The sequence below is a fragment of the Pangasianodon hypophthalmus genome, chromosome 27 (genome assembly GCF_027358585.1).
Source record: "Pangasianodon hypophthalmus isolate fPanHyp1 chromosome 27, fPanHyp1.pri, whole genome shotgun sequence".
In the NCBI taxonomy this organism is placed as follows: Eukaryota; Metazoa; Chordata; class Actinopteri; order Siluriformes; family Pangasiidae; genus Pangasianodon; species Pangasianodon hypophthalmus.
The window spans coordinates 12,219,124-12,244,886 of record NC_069736.1 but is presented as its reverse complement, the minus strand read 5'-3'; the positions used below and the strand labels follow the sequence as shown (position 1 = coordinate 12,244,886).

General features: G+C 40.0%; 1 protein-coding gene across 6 annotated transcripts in view; it reads right to left on the bottom strand.

Moving 5' to 3' along the window:
- Positions 1-25,763, bottom strand: part of arhgef28a (Rho guanine nucleotide exchange factor (GEF) 28a) — a 92,646-nt gene that overhangs the window by 4,369 nt on the left and 62,514 nt on the right. For 2 of the 6 annotated variants that reach the window (XM_034300660.2, XM_034300664.2), the window contains 22 exons: positions 24,556-24,645; positions 22,842-22,884; positions 22,279-22,380; positions 20,146-20,266; positions 19,680-19,815; positions 19,125-19,180; positions 18,685-18,745; positions 18,400-18,538; positions 18,161-18,279; positions 17,693-17,833; positions 16,362-16,612; positions 15,926-16,051; positions 15,665-15,782; positions 15,166-15,417; positions 13,375-13,451; positions 12,965-13,143; positions 12,733-12,824; positions 12,345-12,527; positions 11,167-11,441; positions 7,329-7,376; positions 5,914-6,399; positions 1,868-2,117 (listed from right to left, as the gene is read on the bottom strand). In XM_034300660.2, coding sequence (XP_034156551.2) covers positions 1,868-2,117; positions 5,914-6,399; positions 7,329-7,376; positions 11,167-11,441; positions 12,345-12,527; positions 12,733-12,824; positions 12,965-13,143; positions 13,375-13,451; positions 15,166-15,417; positions 15,665-15,782; positions 15,926-16,051; positions 16,362-16,612; positions 17,693-17,833; positions 18,161-18,279; positions 18,400-18,538; positions 18,685-18,745; positions 19,125-19,180; positions 19,680-19,815; positions 20,146-20,266; positions 22,279-22,380; positions 22,842-22,884; positions 24,556-24,645 — 3,345 coding nt within the window. The remainder of the gene's footprint in view (positions 1-1,867; positions 2,118-5,913; positions 6,400-7,328; positions 7,377-11,166; positions 11,442-12,344; positions 12,528-12,732; positions 12,825-12,964; positions 13,144-13,374; positions 13,452-15,165; positions 15,418-15,664; positions 15,783-15,925; positions 16,052-16,361; positions 16,613-17,692; positions 17,834-18,160; positions 18,280-18,399; positions 18,539-18,684; positions 18,746-19,124; positions 19,181-19,679; positions 19,816-20,145; positions 20,267-22,278; positions 22,381-22,841; positions 22,885-24,555; positions 24,646-25,763) is intronic. The other 4 variants (XM_053230366.1, XM_053230368.1, XM_053230365.1 and 1 more) reach the window with 3 other exon arrangements.

Sequence of the window (25,763 nt, the reverse complement as noted above, 5' to 3'; positions counted from 1 at the left end):
CAAGGTTCTGTACAGGCCACCCAAGCTTCTACCACTCCAAGCTTGTCAAACAACGTCTTGGAACGGAGCTTGCTTTGTGCACAGGGGCATTGTCATGCTGGAACATGTTTGGGCCTCTTAGTTCCAATGAAGGGAAATTGGAATTCTACAGCATACAAAGACATCCTGTGCAACTGTGTGCTTCCATCTTTGAGCGAACAGTCTGGGGAAGAACCACATGTAGGTGTGATGGTCAGGTGTCCTCATGCTTTTGGCCATACAGTGTATGTATGTGGGGCTAGCAGCAATGTGCTGGTGTTTGTGTGAGTGTATGTGTGAGTATATCAAAAGATGTCCATGACATTTTATACGGAAATATGAGATTAGTATGTTCCTGCTTCTCACTCTCTGTCTTTTGGACGTCTGTGAGAGAGAGGCAGATGACAAGTTGGCGTGTAATGAGGTTGGTAAAGATTTTCCAGATCGATGTGCCAATCAGTCTCCCGTCGTGCACTCACAATGATTCACACACCACCGTCGCCCCGCCGGTCAATAGAAGGCCGATTGATTTCCATGACGGATGGTGTGTCTGTGTGAAAGCGTGTGTGTGTGTGTGTGTGTGTGTGTGTGTGTGTGAAATAGAGATGGGGGTGGGTTTTTGTCAGTAGACATATTAACAGCATAAAGATGACACTCATGACTTGACCACAGTGAAAGGTTTTGGCAAAGGTGAGGTAGCAATGTTGACAGATTCTTCTGATAATATGAACATTTTTACACACGGTTTACTATTTTACCTCACTTCATACATTTCATCTCTCATTCACACAGTCAGAAGATATTATAGACCTTATAATTTCATGGTCCAGCTCTTCACAAATTGACCAGCTTATTGAATCACTATAAATTAGTTAACTATTACACTCTGAAAGCATCTATCTCTGTCTCTCTCTCTCACACACACACACACACACACACATACATAAAATAATGATATTTTCTGTGTATATAGGCAGATGTGTATATTTACATGTATGTATTTTAGGGGTGTAACAACACACCAAACTCAAAATTCAATTCAATAAGATATGGTGGTGTCTTGAAACAATCCATTTTTCAATACAGCGACAAGAAACATTGCGTGAATATGTGCCTTAGACGTCCCTTTTGAATTGATTAAAACATTCCTGATTGTATAAAAACCAATAACTGAATCATTATGACAACACTGTAGTTTTGCCTGTTCTATTCAGCTAGGAAAGGCTGTCTGAATGCAGCAGAGAGGCTTTGTTGTGTGTGTGTGTGTGTGTGTGTGTGTGTGTGTGTGTGTGTGTGTGTGTGTGTTGTTTTGTTTTTCATGTAGTTCCACCGACCCGACACAAAAGAGTGATGTTAATGCAGATGTGTGGACGTTTTTGTGGTATTAGTGCTGGTGAATGATTTGACAATGTAATGTAATGACAATGTAATCACTTTTTGGCCATCAGCGTTGTTACTTACCAGGAAGCACAAGTCCTTCCATACACCAGATTTGGGAGAATCTTCCAGTTACTGCTTGCTGCTGACTATAGCAATTGCTGTTTTTAATAAGTTATGCTTGCCACTTGCCTAATGAGCTTATTAGGGGAATGTTTTTTCACTTTTGTAGCCTATTCTATTTCAAGATAAACAGGAAGCTACTTTTTTATTTAGAGGAGGGAGTGTGGGCTTCATTATGTTTAAATTAATATTAAACTTAGTATAAGGCAAATGAATTGAGTATGGAGACAAATTGAGAACCTCGTATTGAACAATTCAGTATGTTACACTCTTATTGTTACACCTCTAAAACATACATACCTAGATAAATAGAGAGAGAGAGATTATTGCTATTCATGTTGCTCAGTACCTTCAGTCCATAGCTCATCTTGCATGCTGATTGTGGGGTGTGTATGATTGGACAAAGCCAGCAGAGAATTCAGACTGTTCTGGGCACTGGGGGAATTCACGAAGCCTGGATGTATGCGAGCGTTATGCTGATACTGATGCTGGTAGTGATTAAGATGCCGATTGTTCATGGACGGAGCCAGAAAAGCTGCTTCATTTACAAAAATGGACCCATCCTCATCCAAGCCACCGTGATGACCATGATGGAAGTTCTTTAAGACAAAAAAAAGAACAAAAAACAGAACAACAGGTAAGTGCAACTCAACATAGAATATGGCAGGAAAATGCTACAGTACTCATTTTAGTGAACTATACAGAACAATAAAACCACCAGGAAACAATATAACTTTATCTTCTCACTAAATCCCTATCTGTTCTTCTTCCTCTGGTCTTTCTGACATGTCCTATAAACTTGGACGTGTTTAATACACACACACACACACACACACACACACACACACACACACACACACACACACACACACACACACACACTTCTTTCAGTGCTTGGATTCCTTTCACTAAAGGTTAAACTGACTCCAACTAATGCTCCAACTAAGCAAAAGTTGATGCTAATCATTAAATTGTATGCATGATAAACATTATACTGCATTATATTTTAGGTGTGACAACTTCTACACTCCTACAGAAACCATGATGAATGTCATTTATTTCAGTATCTGTACAAACCTGCAGTAAACCTTGGATTAAAATGCTTTCATTTTCCAGATTCCAAGGAGATAAAAAATTGGAGTCATAAAAAACAGCAATCATCCCAGTGACAAAGCAGTTTAAAAGGTGGAAATAGTCTCTATAATGAAATCAAATGTTTGACTTTAAAAGTGTCATTTCAAAAAAGACAGAAGGCAAATTAAAGGAAAAAAAAGTGTCCCTCTGTTATGTTGCTAGAGACATGGTTTGGGTTCACTTATCCACTTAGAGGGAACAGTCAGTGAAATCAATTCAAAGTTATTCTGACTGATGACCTTTATCCTATGATGAAACATTTCTATCCTGACAGGAGTGGTCTCTTCCAGGATGACTCCATCCTGCACCATCCACAGGGCAAGAGGGTCACTGAATGGTTTGATGAGGATGAAAATGATGTAAATGATATGCTATGGCCTTCAAAGTCACCATGTCTCATCGCAACTCAATACCTATGGGAGATTTTGGACTGACAGCATTCTACATCACCATAATCCAAACACCAACTGAGGGAATATCTTTTGGAAGAATGGTGGTCATCTTACCAGTACAGTTCCAGAGACTTCTTCATAGGATCTATGCCAAGACCACTCGTTGTGGCCCAACACCTCACCTGAGACACTTCATGTTGTTTTTTTTTTTCCTTTAATTTGCCACCTGTATGTCTTGATAGTAGTGTGATTTCAGCAGCATGTTTATAATACATTTTGCACAGTAGTAGACCAGTGATTAAGGCTCTGAGCTATTAATCAGAGACCAAATCTCAGCAGTGCTCCGCTGCCACTGTTGAGCTCTTCAGTAAGGCCCTTATCATGTTTGACCCTGTATTTGACCCCTACTTCTTAATAAGATGAGATATTAAAAGAAAGGATTTCACTGTACTGTTAAAGACATGCTTCATTTATATCTTCTGTAATTGCTTTGTCCTGGTCAGAGTCACAGTTGAATCCGGAGCCAATCCCTAGTGCTGGGCACAAGGCAGATAATTCACCGTGAATGAGATGCCAGTCCATTACAGGACACCATGCACACACACATTCACACCTATGGGTATTTTAGCATAACCAATTGAATTAACTGCATGTTTTTGGACAGTGGGAGGAAACCACAGAACCCAGAGGAAACCCACACAAACACAGTGAGGACACACAAAACACCACGCAGACATTAACCCCAGCTCAGGAACAAACCCCGGATCCTGGAGCTATGAGGCATCAATATCACCTACTGTACCACTGGGTCACCCTACGGAAAATGTCAACGTCCATAAAGGCTGTCTTTGTCTTTTATCTTTACAATTTCCACTCTCAGGAATAGAATTCTCTATTATTTAGTTCCTTCTAAATAAATCACTGAACTGCCTCCATCAGCAGCAAGGGTGATGCATATAGTGCTGGTTTTAATTACATTGTCTTGGCTTTTATTTGGTGAACTTTCTTTATCATCAATCAGCAACTTGTTTATTAGTGCAGTCGATGGTCAGGTCTGAAGACCGATGAGGCTTGAGTTGCTTGCATTATCCCACATAATAAATCAGAGGGCCACACTGTGTCTGTGAGAGATTGAATCAGACAGATTGAGCGATAGACATTTGACCGCAGTCTAGCCTCCCCAGTGTGGCTTAGGAAAGAAATGATTTCCCGGCCAGTGACGCTGTACCACTGACTTGAGTGAACTAGAAAGGAAAGGCACGGGACTAGAAGTAACGAGCACTTCAGAGATGGCGCTGCTCTTTTTCTCAACCATTAAGGTGCATGTTGAAGGTGATTGCTGGGTCTAGTTCAGTCAATACGGCCACTCTACGAGACTAACAAGCAAAAGGGGAAGCGGAGCTAGAGAAAGCCGGATGGAAAACAGAGTAGACACGTGGGGAATACAGAATGGATGGACTGGCAGACAGTGTAGATAAATAGACCGATTGCCTTTTATAGACAGACTGCTAGAGAGCGATAGATACAGATAAGATTAAGTGTAAAGGACAATGAACCATTAAAAAAAAGGGATGGAGTGAGAGAGAGAACGAGGAGCTATGAGTGCCTCCGCCCTGAATAGCTCAGCGACAGCTTTATCCCGTCTTCAAAGAGAGATGAGAGATGGTTTAGGGACAGCTTTCCTTAGACAGCACTGCTTGGGTGTTTTGGCAACAGGGAAAAGAATAGTGAATAGTGAAAGAAATCTCAAACCCATGCTGAAGGCAAATCCTTTTACAACACACACATGCACACACACACACACAGAGAGAGAGAGAGAGAGAGAGAGAGAGAGAGAGAGAAAGAGAGAGAGAGACAGAGAATTCCCTGAAGTCAGTTTTCAGTATGTGCTTTGAGTCTAATAATATTCAATACATTTAAAAAAGCCAACACTAATCTGAAGTTGTGTTTTGCCTAGAGGCGAATCAAACTGCGCATACTAATCTGACTTTGATGGGCGACACACGCACAGTGGTTAGAGCTGCAAGTGCACAGCTGAAGAAAAAAAACAAAATCAACTTGAGGAAACGGTGGGCTCAAAGAGTAGGATTTGGGCAATTGGCATTTTTTTTTCCTCGCCTTGCTCATGAAGAAGGGAAGAGACCAGAAAAAACAAAACCAGCAACAGCCAACAGCCAACATGAGCATCCTGGCAAAGAGTCTCGCCGACAAGCACCACAATTCAGAAGGTTAGACAGCAAAACGTTTTACTGAGACCTTAATTCAGGCATATGATTAATCCTTACTCATGAAGTTTGTGACATCGAATTTGCTTCTTTGCTTTTTTTGTATTCACAATTCTGAGTTTTTTTGTAGCCCAATATTAAAAGAGCCTGATAAAATTTTGCTGTTCAAAACAGAGACAGGTATTAAACACACAAAACACTGAAACCTTATGAATTGTTGCTGTTTAACAGTGCATGCACTGCACATGACGCAAGTATGTCCCTCCTTTCCCTGCATCTTCACTCACTGGTTGATAGCTTAGCGCTAAATTTTGGGGTCTCACAGTATTGGGTTATCACTATAACTGCTGTAACTTTTCAGTGCATTTCCCTTTTGGGGAAAACTTACGACATTAACGCTCAGGTGACATCAACACCCGAGACTCGTGTCCCGTTAATCAGCATTACACTGCCCTAGTACATGAATTCGTGATATTATATGAATCCTGTTTGAATAATTTAGTTAAAATCCTCTGTTTTTAGACCAAGTATCCTTGTGGTATTGAGAATCTCAGTAATACATCTGGTAAAAAAGAAAGGAAGGAAGGAAGAAAGGCCTACTATGAGGGTCACACATGAGAAGAGACCCACACACTCATACATACTTTTGTTTCATCTCCTGACCCTTGATGACCTTCCACCTTGATGCTTGTAACAGGCAGGCTGGATTGGCGTTCATGCCTCCATCTCTCCATCATCTTCTGCTGCATCTCCAGCTTCTCCCTCTCTCTCTCCACACTCCGCTGGCCCTCCCGCAGTCTCTCCAGGCTCTGCTGGTACTCCTGCTGCTGCTCTTCCAGCTCCTCGCGTTGGCGCTGCAGCCTCTGGGCCTCCTCATGGCACTGTTGCTCCCGCTGTGCCAGCTCGCTTTCCCTCTCTTCATAACGCAGCTGCTGTGCCTGGCACTCGCGTGCCCATCGCTGGCGTTCCCGGGCCGCCCGTGCCAGCTCCTGCCGCCGACGCTCTGCCTCCCGCTGGCGCTCCTGCTCCTGCAGGGAACCCTGGGAGATCCGTTGGTGGGAGGAATTTGAGAGGAGGAGGAGAAGGAGACGACGCACTTCATAGCGGCTGTCCTGGATGGTGACCATGGCCTGACATGAACAAACAGTATTCATTATTACAAAATTCTTAACAGAAATGAACAACAAACATTTAATGTGCCTTGGATGATGACAGAAGCCTGGGGTAACTGTTCATGTTACAGGCATATGGCATAGGAAATTCAATACTGCCTGTGATCTCCACACCTTTGCAGTTAAAAAAAAATAAATTACATTAAAAAAAAAAAAAAAAAGTACTTCTCCATAGATGAAGTACTTTGGATCCAGGGTTGATCCAAAAACACTACTATATTTCACACTGATCACTGTATCTCTTCAGTCATTGCCAAATTTCACAGAGTTTTGGACAAACAGATAGTGAGCTGCTCTTAATACAGTGTTAAGGACAGCCATATAATAAAACTTTTGACCATTCTAAAGAACATGTAAGATCTTACAAAAAATTACCAGATATTAAAAATAGATAAAACAGATGATAAAGAAATTAGCATCCTTTATGGACTAAACAATGTGTTTAAATTGTGTACGTTAGTGAGCACTTCTTAGTCAAGATGAAAATAAGAATGCAGCTCACATTTTGTAAGCGAGTCAGCTGGAATATGTTCAATTGTGTGTGCGTGTGTGTGTGTGTGTTTATATCATGGTAGGCTCCACATGTCCCCACAGGGAGGAACAGAAATGACAGTTGTTTGATGTTGTAGAGACACCAGCTTTTATTTATTAAAAAAAAAAATTAAAAGAGCCGAAATGTTTCATTGTGGTTACTGAGGTTAAGGTTAGGGTTAGATTTAGGCTTAAGCAAAGAATTAATTAGCTGCATTAGTAATTATGTCAAAGGAAGGTCCTTACAATGATCATAAAACCTATGAAAAAAACGAATGAATAAACCAATTTTGAGTCACTGCAATTACTGTGTGTGTGTGTGTGTGTGTGTGTGTGTGTGAGAGAGATGATATCACCTGCAAACTGTAAAGCAACTGAGTCAAACTCTGGACGCTCTGACACACCTGGACATAAACACACAAACGAAAACAGAAAAGAAAAAAAAATCATGTGTAATGTATGAAGGCACTGGGTGATTTACACTGATGAAGGATATACTGGAAGTTGAGTTTAATGTTATACAGCCACATAACAAGACTGTAATAAAATATTTAAATTTAAACAATTCTGAGCGATTCAGTGTTTGCTATATTTAGACATTTAGTATTACTTTTATGTTTAATTCAGTGATCGCCATTCTCAACACACATTAAACTTTCCTCTGAGTTATTAGGGAAAAGTACTGGAAAATAAATTCTGTTTTCAGTCACAGGTTTTGCACGTTGCCTGCTTGTGTTTGTCTAGCATACAGCGCCATCTGGAGTTTCTAATCTCTCTTGCTTACATAAACAGTGAGCCACAGCAACCCAGAACTGAAAAAAGTTATTGTTGATGTTTTTTTTTTCTTTATTAATTGGACATTTATTCAGTTACAAGCCTTAATCAAACTTCTGGAACTGATTTTAGACTGGAACTGATTGTAGTTATAGCATGCATGCACTAACCCCCAGAGATCTTGTTTTTTATGTTCTTGCCTGATGTTTTCCTGTAAGAAATAGTTTAAAAACACCAAATAAAATTTTAATATTTAGTTTAACCCTGGTTCTGTCGTCTTCTGGCCTTCCATATGATTGATCAGAATTAGGGTATATAATGTAAAAGCTACTGTGCTTTGCAAAAGTAATCAACCCCTTAAAAGTCATCAGACTCATCTGGATTACCAGTGACACATACACAAAATGTTCCAGCCAGTATTTTTACTGCAAACCAAAAGGCTCTTAAAGTACATTTTCAAAGTCAAAATTCATTATTCATGAGCAGATGTTACAAAAAATGCTGCTTGCATAAGTATTCAACCCCTGCAGTCTAGTACTTGGTAGAAGCACATTTTGCTGCAATAACAGCTTCAAGTGTTTGCGAGTGATTTTTGCCCATTCTTCCTCGCAGATTTTTGAACAGTTGCACAGATTCTCACTGGGATTTGAATTCAAATCCAGACTTTGACTTGGCCACTGTAGAATATTCCCCTTTTTGTCCTACTGAAAGGTGAAAAGTTTCTCCCAAGCTTTTTTTTTTTGCAGGTTCTCTTGTAATATCCTCCTGTATTTTGCACCATGCATTCTCTCTTCAATTTTGAGAAGAAGCCCAGTTCCGAGGATGAAAGGCGTCCATGGAGCATGATGCTGCCACCACCATGTTTCACTCTAGGGATGGTGTTAATTCAGGTATGGTCTGCACTAGGTTTGCACCACACATAGCGCTTTGATACTTGACCTAATACAATATCTCATATCGCCCATACAGTCCTCAATTATGCAGAGCTCTTGAAATGTTTGTCTGGAGCACCTTCACTCCACTCTCAGTCACTGTATTCTGTAACTCCTTCAGAGTCACTGTTGGCCTCCCTGCGGCTTCCCTCATCAGTCTCTTGGCGAGTTTTGAGGGAGGACCTTGTCTAGATAGTGCTTAGGTGGTGTGATGCAGGTTCCACTTCCTCACTATTGATCCAGCAGTGCTTACTGGGATGTCCAACCTCTAAGATATAATTTTACACCCGATGCCTAAGTGATGAAATTCTATTACCTTATCTTTAACTTCTTAGAATCCTCCTTAGTCTTCATTTTCACTCCTTTCCTTCAGACTAACATTCTCTTCAATGGCAGTTTAACTGAGGTTGTTCTTTGTTCAGAAATTGGGAGTTGTTTTAATATTTCACAGGTGGAGGCCAATTATAAGTCAGCTGTGTCCTTGTTAAAACAAAAAAATTATATATTTCATCGGGAGCATGTTTAGTTTTTGATTTTCTCTGAAATACTTGCTGACCAATAATTAATTCTGACTTTGAAAAATTCACAGTAAGAGAACATGAGCTTGCAACAAAAACACTGACAGGAAGAATATGTGTATTTATCATTTGTTAGTCAGACAAATCTGATAAAGTCCAGAGGGGTTGAATACATTTGAAAGCCATTTTACATCCAGCCAGAACCGGCTACCATACTGTGCTATTTTAAATTTATTTCGGTCACTTGACACATGCACTTTATGTCTGAAACAGCCAGATTAGGGACTCGGATATATAATATTATGACAATAGTACAGTAGGTTCACCTTTAAAAAAAAAAAAAAAAAAAAAAAAAGGGAGTTAATTGGGTAATATTGCAAAATACTCAGTGGAGCACCACACTCTATCTCTTATATTAGTTCTTGCAAAAGGGCAGACAAGAAGAGGTAGTATCTCATTAAACATAAGAATGGTCTGTCTTTCTGCTTACGCCTGGGTCAGCATGCCTTATCAGTGTAACATATAGCAGAGCACCATCAGAGGCGCCAGTGCTAGCAGGAAAGGAAGAGATTGAAGGAAGGTCTAATTATCACTGTTCTTTTTTTAATGAAATTGTTCCCCAGAGGCAGTGAAATGGACTCTCTCCTTATTTTGAGCACATTAATGTTTCATAATATTAAGCCTGGGATGTGATTTTAGCAGAGGAATCTAAATTATTTATGCTGCTGTGCGAGACTATGAACCATACATCTAGAAGTGGAGGACACCAGCTGTATAGAAGTGCTGCTTAAAAACATCTACCCTTCTACTCGTATCTGCTGCATGTATCTTTCTATCACACCAACAATATTATACCTTATGACAGTTGCCTGAATTGGGAGACCTCTGGATAGAAGAGACTCATGCATGTTTTAGTGCACTTATAAATAAATAAATTGCCTTTCTACTGGTCCTCAATTCATTTTTAACACAAATCTCTTTTGAAATATTGTGCTGGAAAGAGAAAGGTTTAGATTTCAGTTTACTTTTATAGTTTTAGCTGGCGTTAGGCTTTGTATATGGATTTAAGATTAGATTCTGTTATGCCTAATAACATTTAATAACATTTACATACAACACTAATGCCTGTGTAGAAATGGTACAGTCTCATAGACCTCATCTACACCTCACATCTATTCCTGATAAGATTTTAACCATGTGCAGTTACGCTTCAGTCAAATGCTGGTTAGCGAGACTAAAATCTGATTGTCGTGTCACACATTATTTTGTTTCTGTAAGTATTCTCCACTTTATTCTCATCTAAATCATTACTATGCAATTTCTGTGTATATCAGCGGATTACTGTATGAGTTTGCGCACTTTGATGTAATCCTCTAGGCTAAGGCATTTGGTTGTCAAATGTGGTATAAGTAGATGTGTGTATTTATTTCCAGTGGTGGACAAATCATAAACTTATTAGCTATCCCACGGGGCCAATAAAATCTCCAAAGTGCTTGCTCAGTTCCAGCCCAGGAACATCACACTTTCACTGTTTCTCACATTCCCACAAGCGAATGATCATAAATTGAAGTATTACTCACATGAAAATAAGTTACTTTATGAGGCCGACAGCGTATAGTGTAATCTAAAGGTTTCCACTACTTCAGATGAGGTCGTTCTCTGTGGAAACGTTCCTCCAATTCAATCTAATGTCTAACTGAAGCGTGCCACATCATGCTTCACAACACACTCCTATCCAAACTAATCGATAATGAAATTTGTTGCAAACTATTTTGTCAGTTAGCTGCTGCAGACCTAGTTCTCTCCTCACATCGCACATAAAAGTGTGCAATGACTAGTGTGTTTATTTTCTCCTGATATGTTTAACTGCGAGGTGACTGCATACAGTAAGCAGGAGAGTTACATGAAGCTTTGCGCCGCTCTTTATTTGACCACGGTGATCATACTGTGTGTGAAGTGTGTATTTTTACCTTACGGTGAATATTATGATTGTCAGTTGCACTGCTCTGATTGCGAAGCTGGAGCTCGAGGCTGTCTTCTCCACTCAACTCCTCCTCCTCACTCCTTACAGCATCCACTGCTTGGGGCTCTTCTTCAGCAGGCATCGGAGGAGGAGATGGAGCAGGAGGAGGTGCCTCGAGATGAGTGGTGGAGTCGGAAGTGTTCTGTTCCTCAGATGCAAGCAGAAGATCTGAACAGGAGGAGGAGTTGCAGTGAAACGACAGTGCTTCTTTTAGACTCTCCGCTGGAAAACGAACAGAAGAAAAGAAGAGAAAAAAGCAAGCCTTCAACCTTTATGTTTCATGTATTTATCTTAGCTGGCAAAGGTAAGGAAAGGCCAAGTTTGGAAGCCACACGATGAGATTCCAGTTCAGGATGGTGGCAGATTTTTTTCCCCAATATAACCTCCAAATTCAAATCATCAGATATTGAGCTGCATACAATGAACAGAGCAGGGCTGATAGTGTTACACTCCAAGACCTACAGTAAGCCTCAGAGGATTGAGTTACCTGATTTACATTTTATCCGTTATGAAAAATAGATACACAACAGCACACACACACACACACACACACACACACACTGCTGAACACTGTATCCAAATACTAAAAGCTAAATTAAATACAGCTGAACAACTGTATTCTTTTTTTTTTATTATTTAGGAAAACAGACTTTGGTTGATTTCCCAAACGAGATGATATTATTCTACATAGTTTTAACAGAAAGCTTTTTATTGAAAGCATAAAAGGAGATCATAAATAGATGCATAATTTATAGAGGTTTGTAAAAAAAACTGAATTAATATGCCTTATTGGTCATTAAAGTTGAGTTACTTGGGTGTAGTGAGGAAGATTATACCGAAATTCGCACATTCAGAGCTACGGACTTATGCGATAGCACTTGTGTAAGAGATGGAATCTGCAACATAATAGGTTGTGCTTGATCAAGTGCTATTTTATAAACGTTTATAAATTTAACGTGACTGAAGCATTAATGTGATCGTCTCACCCTTACAGTGTGAATAGGTTATTCAGACAGATTTCAGTTTCAGACATGGATTAGTCACACTGCTATAGAAAAACAAGTTCCTAATCAAGTGAGTAGAATTTCCTTTGAGTGCACTAGAGCGTGAATAGGAGTGTCTCACCCTCTTTAAGTGCAGCGTTGAGCAGAACAGCAGCATTAGGGAGCTCTTCTGTGTTAGGGTGCACCAGCAGCTTTGGTTCTGGGCTGATGTCTCTGTGGCCCACCATGGCTGCAAGCTCAGCATACATGTGGAGCTTCTCCTCCAGGCTGGAGCAGATCAGCTGGTCATGACCGCAGAGAGACTCTGCCAGAGATTGAAGTAGAATTTTAAAAATAGCTTCCAGCCTCGTTCTCTAGCTGAGTTCATGAGCATATCTCAAAGCCAAGTCGGCATTTTAAATAATTCACAAAGAAAATATCAAGGAAGGAATTCTCAGCCTTTTTTGGACAGTGACCCATTTTAAGGGCCCAAAATATAAACCATATGTCAAATTTGTTTGGTGCATTACCTTGTAGCTTCTGAATTTTCTGGCTCTTGGCTTCTGCTGCTCGCCGTTCTTCTTCTGACTCACTTGCAGTGTCCTCCTCCTTCTCATGGCAACTAAAACGAGAGGACAGTATGTCAGCCTAGATATAGTGCTAACCCTGGAGCAAAACTATTACACTACCTTGATGCCTTACCCAAACACACGCACGCGCACACACAGAGACACACACCGTATAATAATAACCTATACGCACATCACCACTGCTTCTCGGATAAGCCTCATCCAGGCGTTGCGCTCGTCTTTGGATGCTGCGTGCACCTCATACATCTCGGGGCCGCTGGAGGAGGCACTGATTAAGAACATGCCTCTCTCCTCATTAGCCACCTCCCTCACTATCAACTTTTGCAGGGAGATCACTGGACATTTCTGGTCCTGAAAGAATGGGAACAAGTTAAAAAACATCTAAAGTTCAGAAGGTTTCCTACAACTGATTTTTTTTACTTTTCAGCTGAGTGCCTGAAAACTAAATATGTTAAAAAAAAAATCCGTAAGCTCAATAATTTAACTCAATTATTCTAATTTACACATAAGTTTATTATGTTTATTATATCGTTCTGAGTGCTTTGCAGGGCATATCTGAATAGCAACAAAATGAAGACGTACAACAGCAGCAAAGATGTATTTTTGGTCCTTCTCCTGGAGGAATACCAGCAGATCAGTCAGCAGGAGGGCCAGCACATCTACGAATAAGCAGAAATACATGACATAAGACACATGGGTTGAGGGATCCATCTATCCATTGTATCCATCTTGATCAATTGATGACACACAATTGATCAAGATGGATACAAACGGATTTATTTATAAATTGTGCGTAGGAGCATTTACCCAAGGTGTTCATGAAAATCCTGTAATTTTAGAAAAACACTTGTATCCTACTTGTGCTCCTGAATGTGTGTAAATTTACGGACAACAAGACTAACTAATGTAAACTTTGACTCTGGCCATAAACCTCAGTGCAAATGGCTCTTAATTCACTTTCTTTGTAAAGGTGCTCTTTCAGGTGCTGTTACACTGCTAAATATTTTTATAGTCACAGACATGAGTCAAAATAACTGCAACTTCTCCCTCTTAGACATTCCTTTTCTGTCACTGTATAGATGTCATTTCGTGTTTCCTTCACTCTGTGAGCTTTACCTTTTATGGAGTTTTGTGGGTTTGACTAAATGCAAATGAGCTCTGTTGGGAATGTGCTTTGCACTTTACGGGAGATTGACATTCTTACAAATTTCAACTTGAAAATGTGTGTATGAAGAAAATATCTGTTACTGAATCATCAGTAAATCTGGCTGAATTTTTTTTTTTTGGCTTACGCAAACATTTACACACAACTTTAATAAAGGATTGATAAATGAGGCCCAATGTCCACATTCTGGCCACTTGCTCATGCATCTTATAGGTGTTGCATGTTGTCTCCCTCAACATGGGCCTCTTGTCAGTCATTTTATAGACACTCCCCAAAACGCCTTCACTCTGCCCCTATCTCAGTCTGTTCAGAAAGAAAAAAATATGGTCCATCAAATTATGAAATTAGCAAGCACCTGGTGTAGCCAGATACCTCTCCTGTGAGCAAAAAAACATGCTGTGTTTTGTAAAAACGTAATCACAAGAAACGCAGTAAAAACCAGAATAAACTTCGGCAGCACTTTTGCCAGTGTAATTTATTACTGGTGAAGGGGATGAAGCTGAATAGAGAATTAGCTACGTTACTACTAGACAAGTATGTAAACGCAATCTGTATAAGTTTTCCCTAACGACTCAAGTAGATACGACCGGTCCATTCTCATAAATCAGCGTGAGACGAATTTCTCATTTATAGCAATATAACTTGGCTTTCAGAATGCAAAATGGCTGTGTGTGCATGAAAATCTTGCTAATGCTAACTGTAGTTAAACTCTACGAGCTTTGTGTACATGGGCAGGATCATGGGAAGGCTCAAGGAGTAAAAAAAAAAAATCATTCAAATGTTGTGGGATTCAGCCACTTATCCATTCAAGACCTAATCTTGACCAATTTTAAAAGCAAATGTAACCACTGTGAAAATAATGCAGAGTCTAATTATATAAGCAAAGCATTAACTTGTTTTTGTCTTGTGTTTGTTTCAGGTTATATAGGTGTGGGAGCCTTGGAAAACCCATCAGACATCCCTGTGGCTGAAATCTGCAGTTTTATATTTGCTGCATGGGTGGAAAAGTGAGATTTGATACTAGTTTTGGAAAAACGTAGTGTGTGAGATTCTGGAGAAGGTTCAGTCGCTAAAGTGCTGATGACTGGATGTAGAGCGCCCAGTCCGCTAGAGAATGTGGGTGAGATGGCAGGGAACGAATAAAAAGGTCATGCCAGTAAATCACACTCTGTATGGACTTGTTTGCTGCATTCTTTCATTTATCTGACCTTTGAGTCTACCGGTGGCGGTCTTCCAAAGCAACGGGCCATGGTGAAGCAGCGTTCGGCCATTGGTCATGTCATGCTTACGAAAGGCAGCGCCGCTCTTCAGTCTGGCTAAGCTCTTGCTTTCCATGCGGCCGAGCACATCGCTCAGCCATTGACTCTGCTCCCGCTCGCTCACTCGCATATCCACTGCTGAAATCAACTCTCTCACCAGAGACAGAGCACCAGAGATATCAGCATGCTCCTGCGTACCCTCTGAGAAAGACAAACAGAAAGAGAAAGTAGAGAGAGAGAGAGAGAGAGAGAGCGAGAGAGAGAAAGAGAATACTGATGTTAAAGCTAATACCGAGAATTTTATGTCTCAAATGGTACACTGCCTTATGTACTATACACTATGCACTTTAATATATATAGCAACTAGCAACTGATTCTTGTAGTGTAGTAATATCTCAAATCACAACACAGATTACATGTTAGACAGGGTGTTTGCACAGAGAACTACCTTCTGTGTATTGCAGAAGCCTCTCTAAAAGCACTGGATACTTTGTAATTCGCTGCGTCACTAACAAAATGCATTCTGGGATCTCTCGCCTCTTTACCAGCGAGTTGCTGCTCTGTTGCTGTGGAGGAAACAGGAAGGGTTAATCTGTATCGTTCCTGATCATGCTCCAAGTACAAATGAGAAGAGATCAGAACGTAGAGATAACCTACTTTCTCATGATAATGAAAACATGATGTACGGCTCCCATAAGAACATACTCACTTTAATAAAGAGTTGAAATCGTTTGTTCTGCTGCTGAAGCTCCTTGAAGAAGCTGACGGCTTCGTTGTGGCGGCTGCAGAACTCCCCATAGACCCGCTTCATGTTCTCAGCATTCTCCTGAGAGAACTGCACGCACACACACAAACACACACACACCAAGTTATGCAAAAATAATGACATACCACCTGCAGCAGTAAAACCGCATGCTGGATATCAAGATGATTTTATTATAATTATTTTATTTATAATGAAAAGCTTATTTTAATGACAATTCTGGTAACTGGGGTTTCACATGGAACATTGGACAGAATATTAGACAATAAAATTCCAAACTGACACCATATCCACTTGCTATCAGGTTTAAAATTTAACATGAACCAATAAAGTGACTTTTTTTAAACAATTTAGCTACATTTTCTGTAAAAGTGTTGCCCACCTGTTGCAGGAGGATATCACCCACATGGTGAATGAGGTAGTTCTTATCATTGTCAGGCTGCGTGGAGTTATTCCGGCGCTCCGTCATGGCAGAAAGGAAGTCTCGGTGCAGGACGAGGAGCTCGTCCAAGCACGGGAATATCCGACCAATAGCCTCCGCATCCAAGCCCACCTCCTCCCGCATACCTCGCCTAAACACCTCCGCCATGATGGTCAGCGTTTGCAGGTGGTGTAGCTCCGTATGCATTAGCTCTAAACCATCATACACACGACAGTGATTAATTGTTTACATATTTTTCCACTGGTCTTTGTAGAACTACAATGAATAAAGTAGTAAGCATTTTTATAACTGTCATGGTAGCGCCCAAATCGGCACCGAACCACATTACCCATCAGCCCCAGCCCGTCACATGTCCCACTGATCTCTCACACCTGCTCTGGATTACCCCTAATCAGCACCACTACTTAAGTCCTGGTCTCTGTATGTGGCATTGTCAAGCTTTTGCTGTTGTTGTGCACCGTAGCTTTGCTAATAGTCCGCTTTTTTGCCTTGTATCTCGTGTTTATCTTTTTGGTTCCACAGTTTTGGGTGTTTTGTTTTGCACTTTATAAAATAAAACCTGCACTTGCATCCGCTGCCTCTACAATGCCTCTAATTGTGACAATAACATTGCAAGTGCTTTCATTTTGGAAAAAAGGCCCTCCATTTTCCTGGTAGTGTACTTAACTGAAACTGCATTTTTCAATTTTATTTGTTTAGCACATTTAACAAAGAAAGACATTAAACAAAGCAGCTTTATAAAAATCTGGATATAGAGTTAGATCCCTAATGAGCAAGCCAGAGGCAACAGCTGCAAGGGAGTAGTGGGATTATAGTGGGGTGATAGTGATAGCAGATAGTGGGATTACAATCCTTTATTCTTCTACAGCTGTATACTTAAAGTCCAACAGTAGTAAGGGCGTTGGAAGGATGTTTAGTACGAGAAGATTGTGAATAAGACTCCTGGGATGAACACAGGACATTCTTAATGATTACAGCAGTAGCTCTTAGGTACAAATCTACAGTATCCAGGTGAGATTATCCACTGAACAAAACAGTGAGCATAACCTGTTTGGGAAGTGCACATCTTTAGGGTATCATAGGGTATGTGAGTCATCCACAGCAACAGGAAGTGATTCACAAGACCAGAAGCTCCAAGCAGATGTAGAGCATCAGAATGAAATTATTCAGTTTCCAGGTGCTCTGTTTAATTAGGTTGTTTATCGGTCACTTCAGTTTCTTCTTGTATTTCTCATTAGACACAATTACTCAAGCTGTTCCCTTGTGCTTACCGTAGATGACATCCTGTCTCTTGATTGTGCGTTTTTCCTGCTTCTGGCAGAACTGAGGCTCCACCGCTAGACTCCACGACTCTGCCTCCAAATACAGAGCGTCCATCCCAAAACTGTTCTGTAGAGGAGCGTCCACTGTGTCTACAGGAAGACCAACAGTTAGATAGATTCCCAGACAAACAGGGTAAAGATAAAGTGGTAAATATCATGAATACAATTAGAAAATATAAATGAAAGAAATTCAATGTAAAGAATGAATATAAAGGAGGAGGAAAATGGCAGTAATATTGTAACACTACACCTACTGCAAGACTAAAAATAATAATAATAATGGTGGATATGGAGATGATCATATTAATGTTAACAACTACAAACTTTTTTTAAAGGTTAGATGTATAGCCTGTATACTTGATATTTAAAGTTTCAAAGTTGTATCGCTGTCACTGGAATGAAGATCACTTTGTTTACCTTCAACGAGGGAGGAGTCAGTGGAAGTGGAAGACTCCATGGTCTGTAGGAGCTCCTCTGACTGGCCATGAGATCTCCAGGAGGAGGAGTCATTGTCTCCCTCTGGGCTCTCTGCAAGCCTGAACACACAAATCACAAACGAAAAAAAAGTTGCTTGCATTTATTCTTTAACGGAAGAATTTTTTTTTTTTTTAGTTTTTTTGATAACCGATAATGAAAAAGGAAGAATATTTTCTAACCACTCTGGGACTAGGGGGACACTCCTGGATAGAGGACACGGCAGAGTGGAAGTGTCTCTCCTGTCCCGTGGAGTCATCACAGGGAGGGAGGCTGAAGTGGATATCTGAGAAGACGGGATGCTTTCGCGCAATACAAAGTCTATGTATATGACAGGGTGGTAGATGAGGAAGAATAAAAAACTATTAGATGAAGCAGAGGCTGAGTCTCAAATCTGTTTCTTTAAACATGCTACAATTCTCAGTAGCCTCATTTCTGCATTCGTGTGGTGCAGCTGATTGACTCACTTTGAGGGAGGGTGGCTGCTCTGGCCTTCATCATAGAAACTGCGTATTTGTCCTGCACTTTCTGTAAAGGAAAACAGATACATCAACTCTGTACTATAAAGCAAATGCAGAACATAAGACAGACTCACAGACCCCCTGCAATCAAGTCTAATGGGCAATATGTTACTACTTTGAGCTTAACCATTAAACCTGGGCTATCTGTGAGGTTTGGTTTTAGCTACAGTATACACACACACACACACACACACACACACACATACCTAACTCTGTGAGGAACTTTGATTTTACTTGTGTATTACTGTAGCTAAATCATGCTTAATGCTATGCCCCCTTTAATGATCAAAGAACAGCAACATTTGTTGTATCATTCCTATCATCATGGACACACACACACACACACACACACACACACACACACACACACACACACACACACACACCTTGAGGCACTGTGCTGCAGAATCTTTACAACCCTTATGGATGCTCACCGCACAATCTAGGAAGACACGGACACACGAAAACATAAATCATCACATGAAACGCAAATATAATTGTGTTCAGATGGATGGTGTATTATATATTATATATTATATATAGACTGTTTGCATGTTTTTGTTTCTGTTTGCATGCTTTTTGTTTCTTATGTTCTGTAAAGCTGCTTTGAGACAATGTTCATTGTTAAAAGCGCTATACAAATAAAATTGAATTGAATTGAATTGAATATAGTGAGATTACATTAATTAATAGTTAATTGTACTTTAATGTTAGGTACAAATACAAATACATTCATTCACTCGTAATATTCATTAAGAACCTAGAGTAATGCTTTATACTTATAAATCTAATAGTATCTAAAACTAACAATGAATGCTAATTTAAGGCTAACACTATTCACAGCTATCAGTACTGGCAACTATCAGCTCAAACTGCAACACAGAAGACAAGAAACATGGCTGACTGTTAAAATAAGACAAAAAAGGAGCAATCTCACTCACTGGCGCAGTGCAGAGTTTCCTTCCCAGTAACAGGTTTGTCACACACCTCACAAACTGAAGTCCCCAGAACAGGACCTGCTGCAAATTGGTGTCCGTTGCCCTGTTTTTCTTTCACTTCCTTCTCCTTCGCTTTTCCCTTCGAGAACCAAGAAAAAGCCATTACAGGATTAACAGCCCACACAGCCATGGGCATAACTGTCCACGCTGTCCATGTGTTCACTCTTTATATCTTATGGCTGTGAAATAGAAGCAGCCACGTAAGGGTATGGGGAACCTGGTTTCATAAAATTGTTAGGCAGGAACTGGGGGGGTTAATGATTAAAGTGAAAAGCTGGGACTTGGGACTATGTGTTTGTTTTTGGGAAAGCTACTTGGCCTATATTCAGCTGTCACCTGTTTGGATACTTGAGTCATAATTGGACAAAAATTGTTCACTCAAGTTTAAGAGAGCATTAAGGATGTATACCTTCTTGCTGCGTGTACTGTACATTCGGCTTTTAATAAAACTGAAGGTGCGGCTGACTTTGTATTTCTCAGGCTCAGTCTTGGAAGGAATAATGTATTTATCCCATCCTTCTTCTTCGATTCTGGGGGAGAAAAAAAAAAAAATTTATACTAACATAGTTTGGAAAGTTACGTATATAACCACAGTTCCAGGACTGAGTGGTGGAACTCCAGGGTGCTTTCCTTTAGAACTAGTTGAGTATTCCGATTTGCATTTCCTTGCCAAGTACCAATAGCATATTCCTTAGCTTGTGACAATCCCAGTGATCTACACATTTCATTGCTATGTCTCCCATTGCCTGGAGTGCGGCCTGTAGGATTTCTGTACCCATTAAGGACCAGGAGAAACTGTCACATGTTAGGGGTACAACCCATATTCACCATAGCATCCTACTTTGAAAACCAGTGTGTCAGCTACCTTATATTGGGCTGTACACACAGAGCTGTATCAGCAAAAAACACTAGTGAGACCATCTGTGTCTGTACTGGAGGCAACAATCTCAACTTTAATGCTTCTGCATCTGCCATTGCAACCAGTACACATGGCCTTTCTCATGTCACAACTTGAGTGTATTTTGTGTGTACACATAAGGGCTCTTTAAAAAAGTTGATATGTTATATCATAGCCCAGTGACTCTTGTGTGTTTATACCAAAAAATAAGGCATTCGTTAGCGGTGTAGAGTGATCCGGCTTGAGTTTCACTGAGGAAACCTTAATATCAGTCAACGGTGCATTAATTACTGCTGCTGAGCTGCACTCCTGCATTACAAATGATCATCAGAACACTCCAATGGGAAGCTATCAGCACTCTCTACCAGGATAGGCTTATTATTCAAGAATCAGAAGCAGCCATTGAGAGTGCATACCGGCTTTCTCATGCCCGTTGCCAACTTGTCTTTGTTCCAACACAGTAAAGACACTCACTCTTCTTGTTCCAAGGGGCTGAGCAGCCAAGTCTTCTAGCTTACCTTTTTCTTCTTAGAGAGTATAGGTTTGTTCTAGATAGTCAGAAAATAGTAATAAGTCAAGAATTACCACTTTCCAAAGTGTCCTCTTATGTGAAAGAGGAAGAGGAGGATATAGCATGTCCTTTTACAGGCTACCCACATGAGGTCACTGTCCAAAGGTGATGAATTTGGTGTTGGTACTCAGCAAGGAAATGATCAAAACTCTACTAGGTCTAAAGTATACTGCCCTGGTGGACTGGAACAAATGGAAGTAGAACTCCTATATGGAGGAATTAGGAAGGGCTATACTTCCAAGCTAGATCCATTGGTTAGCAAGTTAACTGCTTTAAATTAAAAACCACAGTAATATTTCATTAAATTTAGCATGAAGCTTATTTTCCGACTGCATAAGTCTATCCTAAAGGCGATTCAGTTTGAATTCCTCAAAATCTTTTTTAGTTTTCATCCATCATGAGACAGTTAGTTGGCGATAGATTTCGCCAAAGCATTGCTTGCATTAGCCTATAGCAATTAAATTAGCATGATCACTTATTTGTTTCAAATCCAAATGGGTCCTTTAAGGCACAAAGCTACCTCACTAAGCCAATATCCTGCTCGGTTATAAATGCCACTTCCTTATTTGCTCATCTTAACCATAAAACATGTTATTGTGGTTTAAAGACAGCAATTCCTTTGAAAGTTTGCAATGCAAAGGTTAGTTTGGTTCCAGTTAAAGGACTCAGGGTAAGTCATGCATTCCTTTCCTTGTCATTAATTAAAAATTAGTCAGCGTGCTCTCACTTAAATAACAAGGGCAGTCTATTTTAACAGTGGAAACATTCTCAGCATTCACGGCATTACATACATACCTCTTGAAGAAATATTACTTTTTAGTACACAAGATCTCTCAGAACAGAGATCTGGTGAAGAAATATGGTTAGTTGAACCTAACTGTATCTATGTTCAAACAAAGATTTAGCAGCAGAATAGCTACGGCTCTAATATTTAGTCTCTTCATTTTAAATATATGTTAGATGTGCCTCCATGCCAGCAGGTGCATTCTGTGGATGAAAATTAGATGTGTCTTATCAAACAACTTTGAGAGTTAGACGTGAATGTCAGAGAGCTAAACAGGGCTATGACATACTCTTTGAGGAATTCGGAGAGCGTGAGGTGTTGGAGCGAATCAGCCAGCTCGACGCTGGACTCGTCATCAGCTGACTGAGTGCGTCTACGGAACCTTAACTCCCTATGGAGGTTTAAAATACAGGGCTGAGTGTGTATTAAACTTACACACAACAACACACACAATCACAGTTCTTACAAACATACACCTCAAACTCTCCACCAGATGGAGCAACTGCGCAAGGGCAGAGAGAGAAAGAAATGAATAATTAGTTAGAACACTTGCTCCAGCACTGTCGTCTGCGCACACACACACACACACGCGCGCGCGCGCGCACGCGCGCACACACACGCACACACACACACACACTCACTCACTATGCTTGTGCCATTTGAAAAGTTCAGGGCCGTTTCTGAAGGAAAAAAAAAGCCATGACCTTCGAAACTACAACAGGAAGCACTCTGTCTCCAGGCAACTCTCGTCGTCTCAGGGACATTTGAGAATCCTATAATCCCAGTCAATACCACAGCGTGCAAAAAAAAAAGGAAAAGAGAAAAACAGTAGATTGGCAGCTGGAGTATTACCTTTTCTCTTGTGGCTGCTCGGTTAAGCTGAGTGCACGCTGTTCTGTTGGGAAGAGTTTAGATATAGAGAGTAAATCAATAAACAGATGCTCATAGCAATATTAAACAATGGTGCATTTATTAAATAATCTTAATTGGTTTTGTCCAAAGATTCAGCTACTAGCTTTCAGAATTCAGAGAGAGATAAACAGAAAAGGAAAATAAGATTCAAGTGATAGGCATTTTTCCTTATGCACTTGAAATAGTTCTTTTCAGCTTAAGTGCCCCAATTCCATTTTTAACCAATTTATCTAAGTACACCAAGTAATGTTTTAGCCACAGCAGTTTTTTTCATATGTCTCATGGAAAGGAAAAAGACCAGAAAGCAAGCAACATGTACATGAAAAGAACACAACTGAACATAATACTGATAAAGTTAACCTAAGGAGACCCTTAAGGATAACTCTGACGTTAGTGCCACAACCACCTTACAGCAAAGCATAGCATAGTCATGACGTGTCAGCGTTCACAAGCAAGTAAAAACCATCACCCACACCCACAACTCCGAACACGTCTACAGTGACTAAACTCTGACTGGTGTTTTTCACACACCTTGTTATGGACTTGCTTGGAAGCATATTTTCTTTTCATGGTGTGATGCATCATCAGACACGCATGTGTTTTTATTTCAAAATCATGTAAAACACTTCAGTTGCACAAAGTTTAATGAGTAATTCTGTGAATTTATAGTTCTGAGCTTACTCTGAGTAGAGTATTTGTCAGTGCAAGACTTTAAGACAATAATATAGGCTTGTGCGATATAACAATTAAATCGTCTCCACAAGATATTACACTGTCATGACAGCATACAATGACATTTAATGTGATTATATTATGTTACAAGAGTACTACAAGTTGTAGCACAAATATGCCTAAAGAGCAGTCTTTTTCTCCCCAACAAAATGGTAGATGAGCTAAAAAAACTGTCAAAAATGGTACTTGGTTTTCAGCTGAAAGAGAAAAAAGGCCAAAAAATTCTGACTTAAAAAGATCAATCATCTTGAATAGATGTGTCACATCTAACACTTTACAAATAATGTTAATGGTGATGAAAATTAGAAAGCAATAGGCTGTTTTCTCCTCTCTCGCACATTAGACTATGGATTTGTAAAAGGGTTATATCAAAAATGCACTGTTTTTTCTTTACTTTTTAATACCTTACTACAGATGGAACTAAAAATCCACCATCAAGCTGAGTTTTTGCGATCGCTGCTGCTGACAAGCAATATCGCACAAGCCTAAAGCAGTATAAACAATTTTCTGTGTTTTCTTTGTCGAAAGTTTAATAAAAAAAATTATTCTGGATTTTTTTTTTGCTCTGACATTAAAGAGTATATTGTATTGAAACCTTTGCTATATATAAAAAGAATCTTTTCCAATATAATCATTTTTCTTAATAATTTTTGAAGCCACTGTAGACAAAGCTGGTGTCATTGCAATGAAAACCATACATTACCATGTTATATAAATCATTCAATCATTCCTAAAATGATTCCTTCCCCCCAAACCCCCCAACAGAGAACAGCTCCCCACAACCACATCTAACAAACATAAAACACAAACACAAACACATACACACACAGACAATCAGAGACCCAGCAGCAGCAACATGCACATTATTTTACTGCACGAAACGTGGTGGGCAGGCGGGGAGCGGTGGGTCACCAGTACTTACTAACAGGATTGAGCAGAGACAGAGATTTAGACAGAGACAGAGCCTGTAGGAGAGATCTGCTGCCACTGCTGTTGCTGGTGAGGACGCCATCTACAGAACACAGCGGATATTACACTCACTACAGCCCAGCACTACTCTACACACAAGCCCTGATTTACTAGGATCCCAAATAACACACACTAAGCTGTGTCTGCAAGGAGATAAATTCTGTGCGCTAAAAAGTGGGCATGTGGCACGTGATTTACAAACAATATTTGCACGAAGTATGCAAAGCAAGGGGAAAAAAAACAACATGCAACGTGGATTTTGTATGTGGTATTTGTTCTTACTAGCAGAGATTTCAGGTCTCTAAGAACCTGCCGGAAGAGTCAAACTGAAAGCAAATCTTGGCACATGCACATAACTGTGAGTAAAATGTCCCTTAAAGGCTGAGAGATGAAACTATTCAAAACACAATATAAACACAAAATAAAAAAAAGTGTGTGTGAATGAAAACCTTCGCACTGTCTCTGTTTAAATGCAGTTGGATTAGGAGGTATGAACGTGCAGGGAGTATCTAATATGAAACAACTTTTCCACAAGAATATGAAGTCATCATTTGAAGAAATGTTCTGTTCATTTTGAGAGAATGAGACATAATCTTCATAAACCTTTTCATTATTACAACTTAAAGAACAGTCTAATCGTCTTCAACCGGCGGAAACGGATTTCCTCAAATATAATACCTGTTTACCCGTCTGTTCAACTGGCTCCTTACACAACATGATCTTTGCAGGCAGACTGCCAAGGCAAGGCTAGAAATTAGCCTAAATATATTTTGGTAAAATGTAGTCAAAGATGTCAAAGTATTCTGTTGGCAGAAAAACTCAGTTTTGGTCAAAACCAGATTTCCAGACATCATTTCCAAGCCTCCTCACAACGATTTGCATAGGCAGCGCTGTGGCAGTGGGGGAGAGGGCACGTGCCGACTGTGGAACGAGGAAAGATATTAGCATAATTGACAAGATGCTAATATATATATATAATAGTCCCTGGCAACTTTATTAGGAACACCTGTACCCCTGCTCATTTATGCAATTATCCAAGTGGCCAATCATGTTGCAGCAGAGCAATGCATAATAAAAACATGCAGAAACAGGTCAAGAGCTTTAGTTAATGCTCACAAAGATCAAAATGGAGAAGAAATATGATGTCACTGATGCTGACTG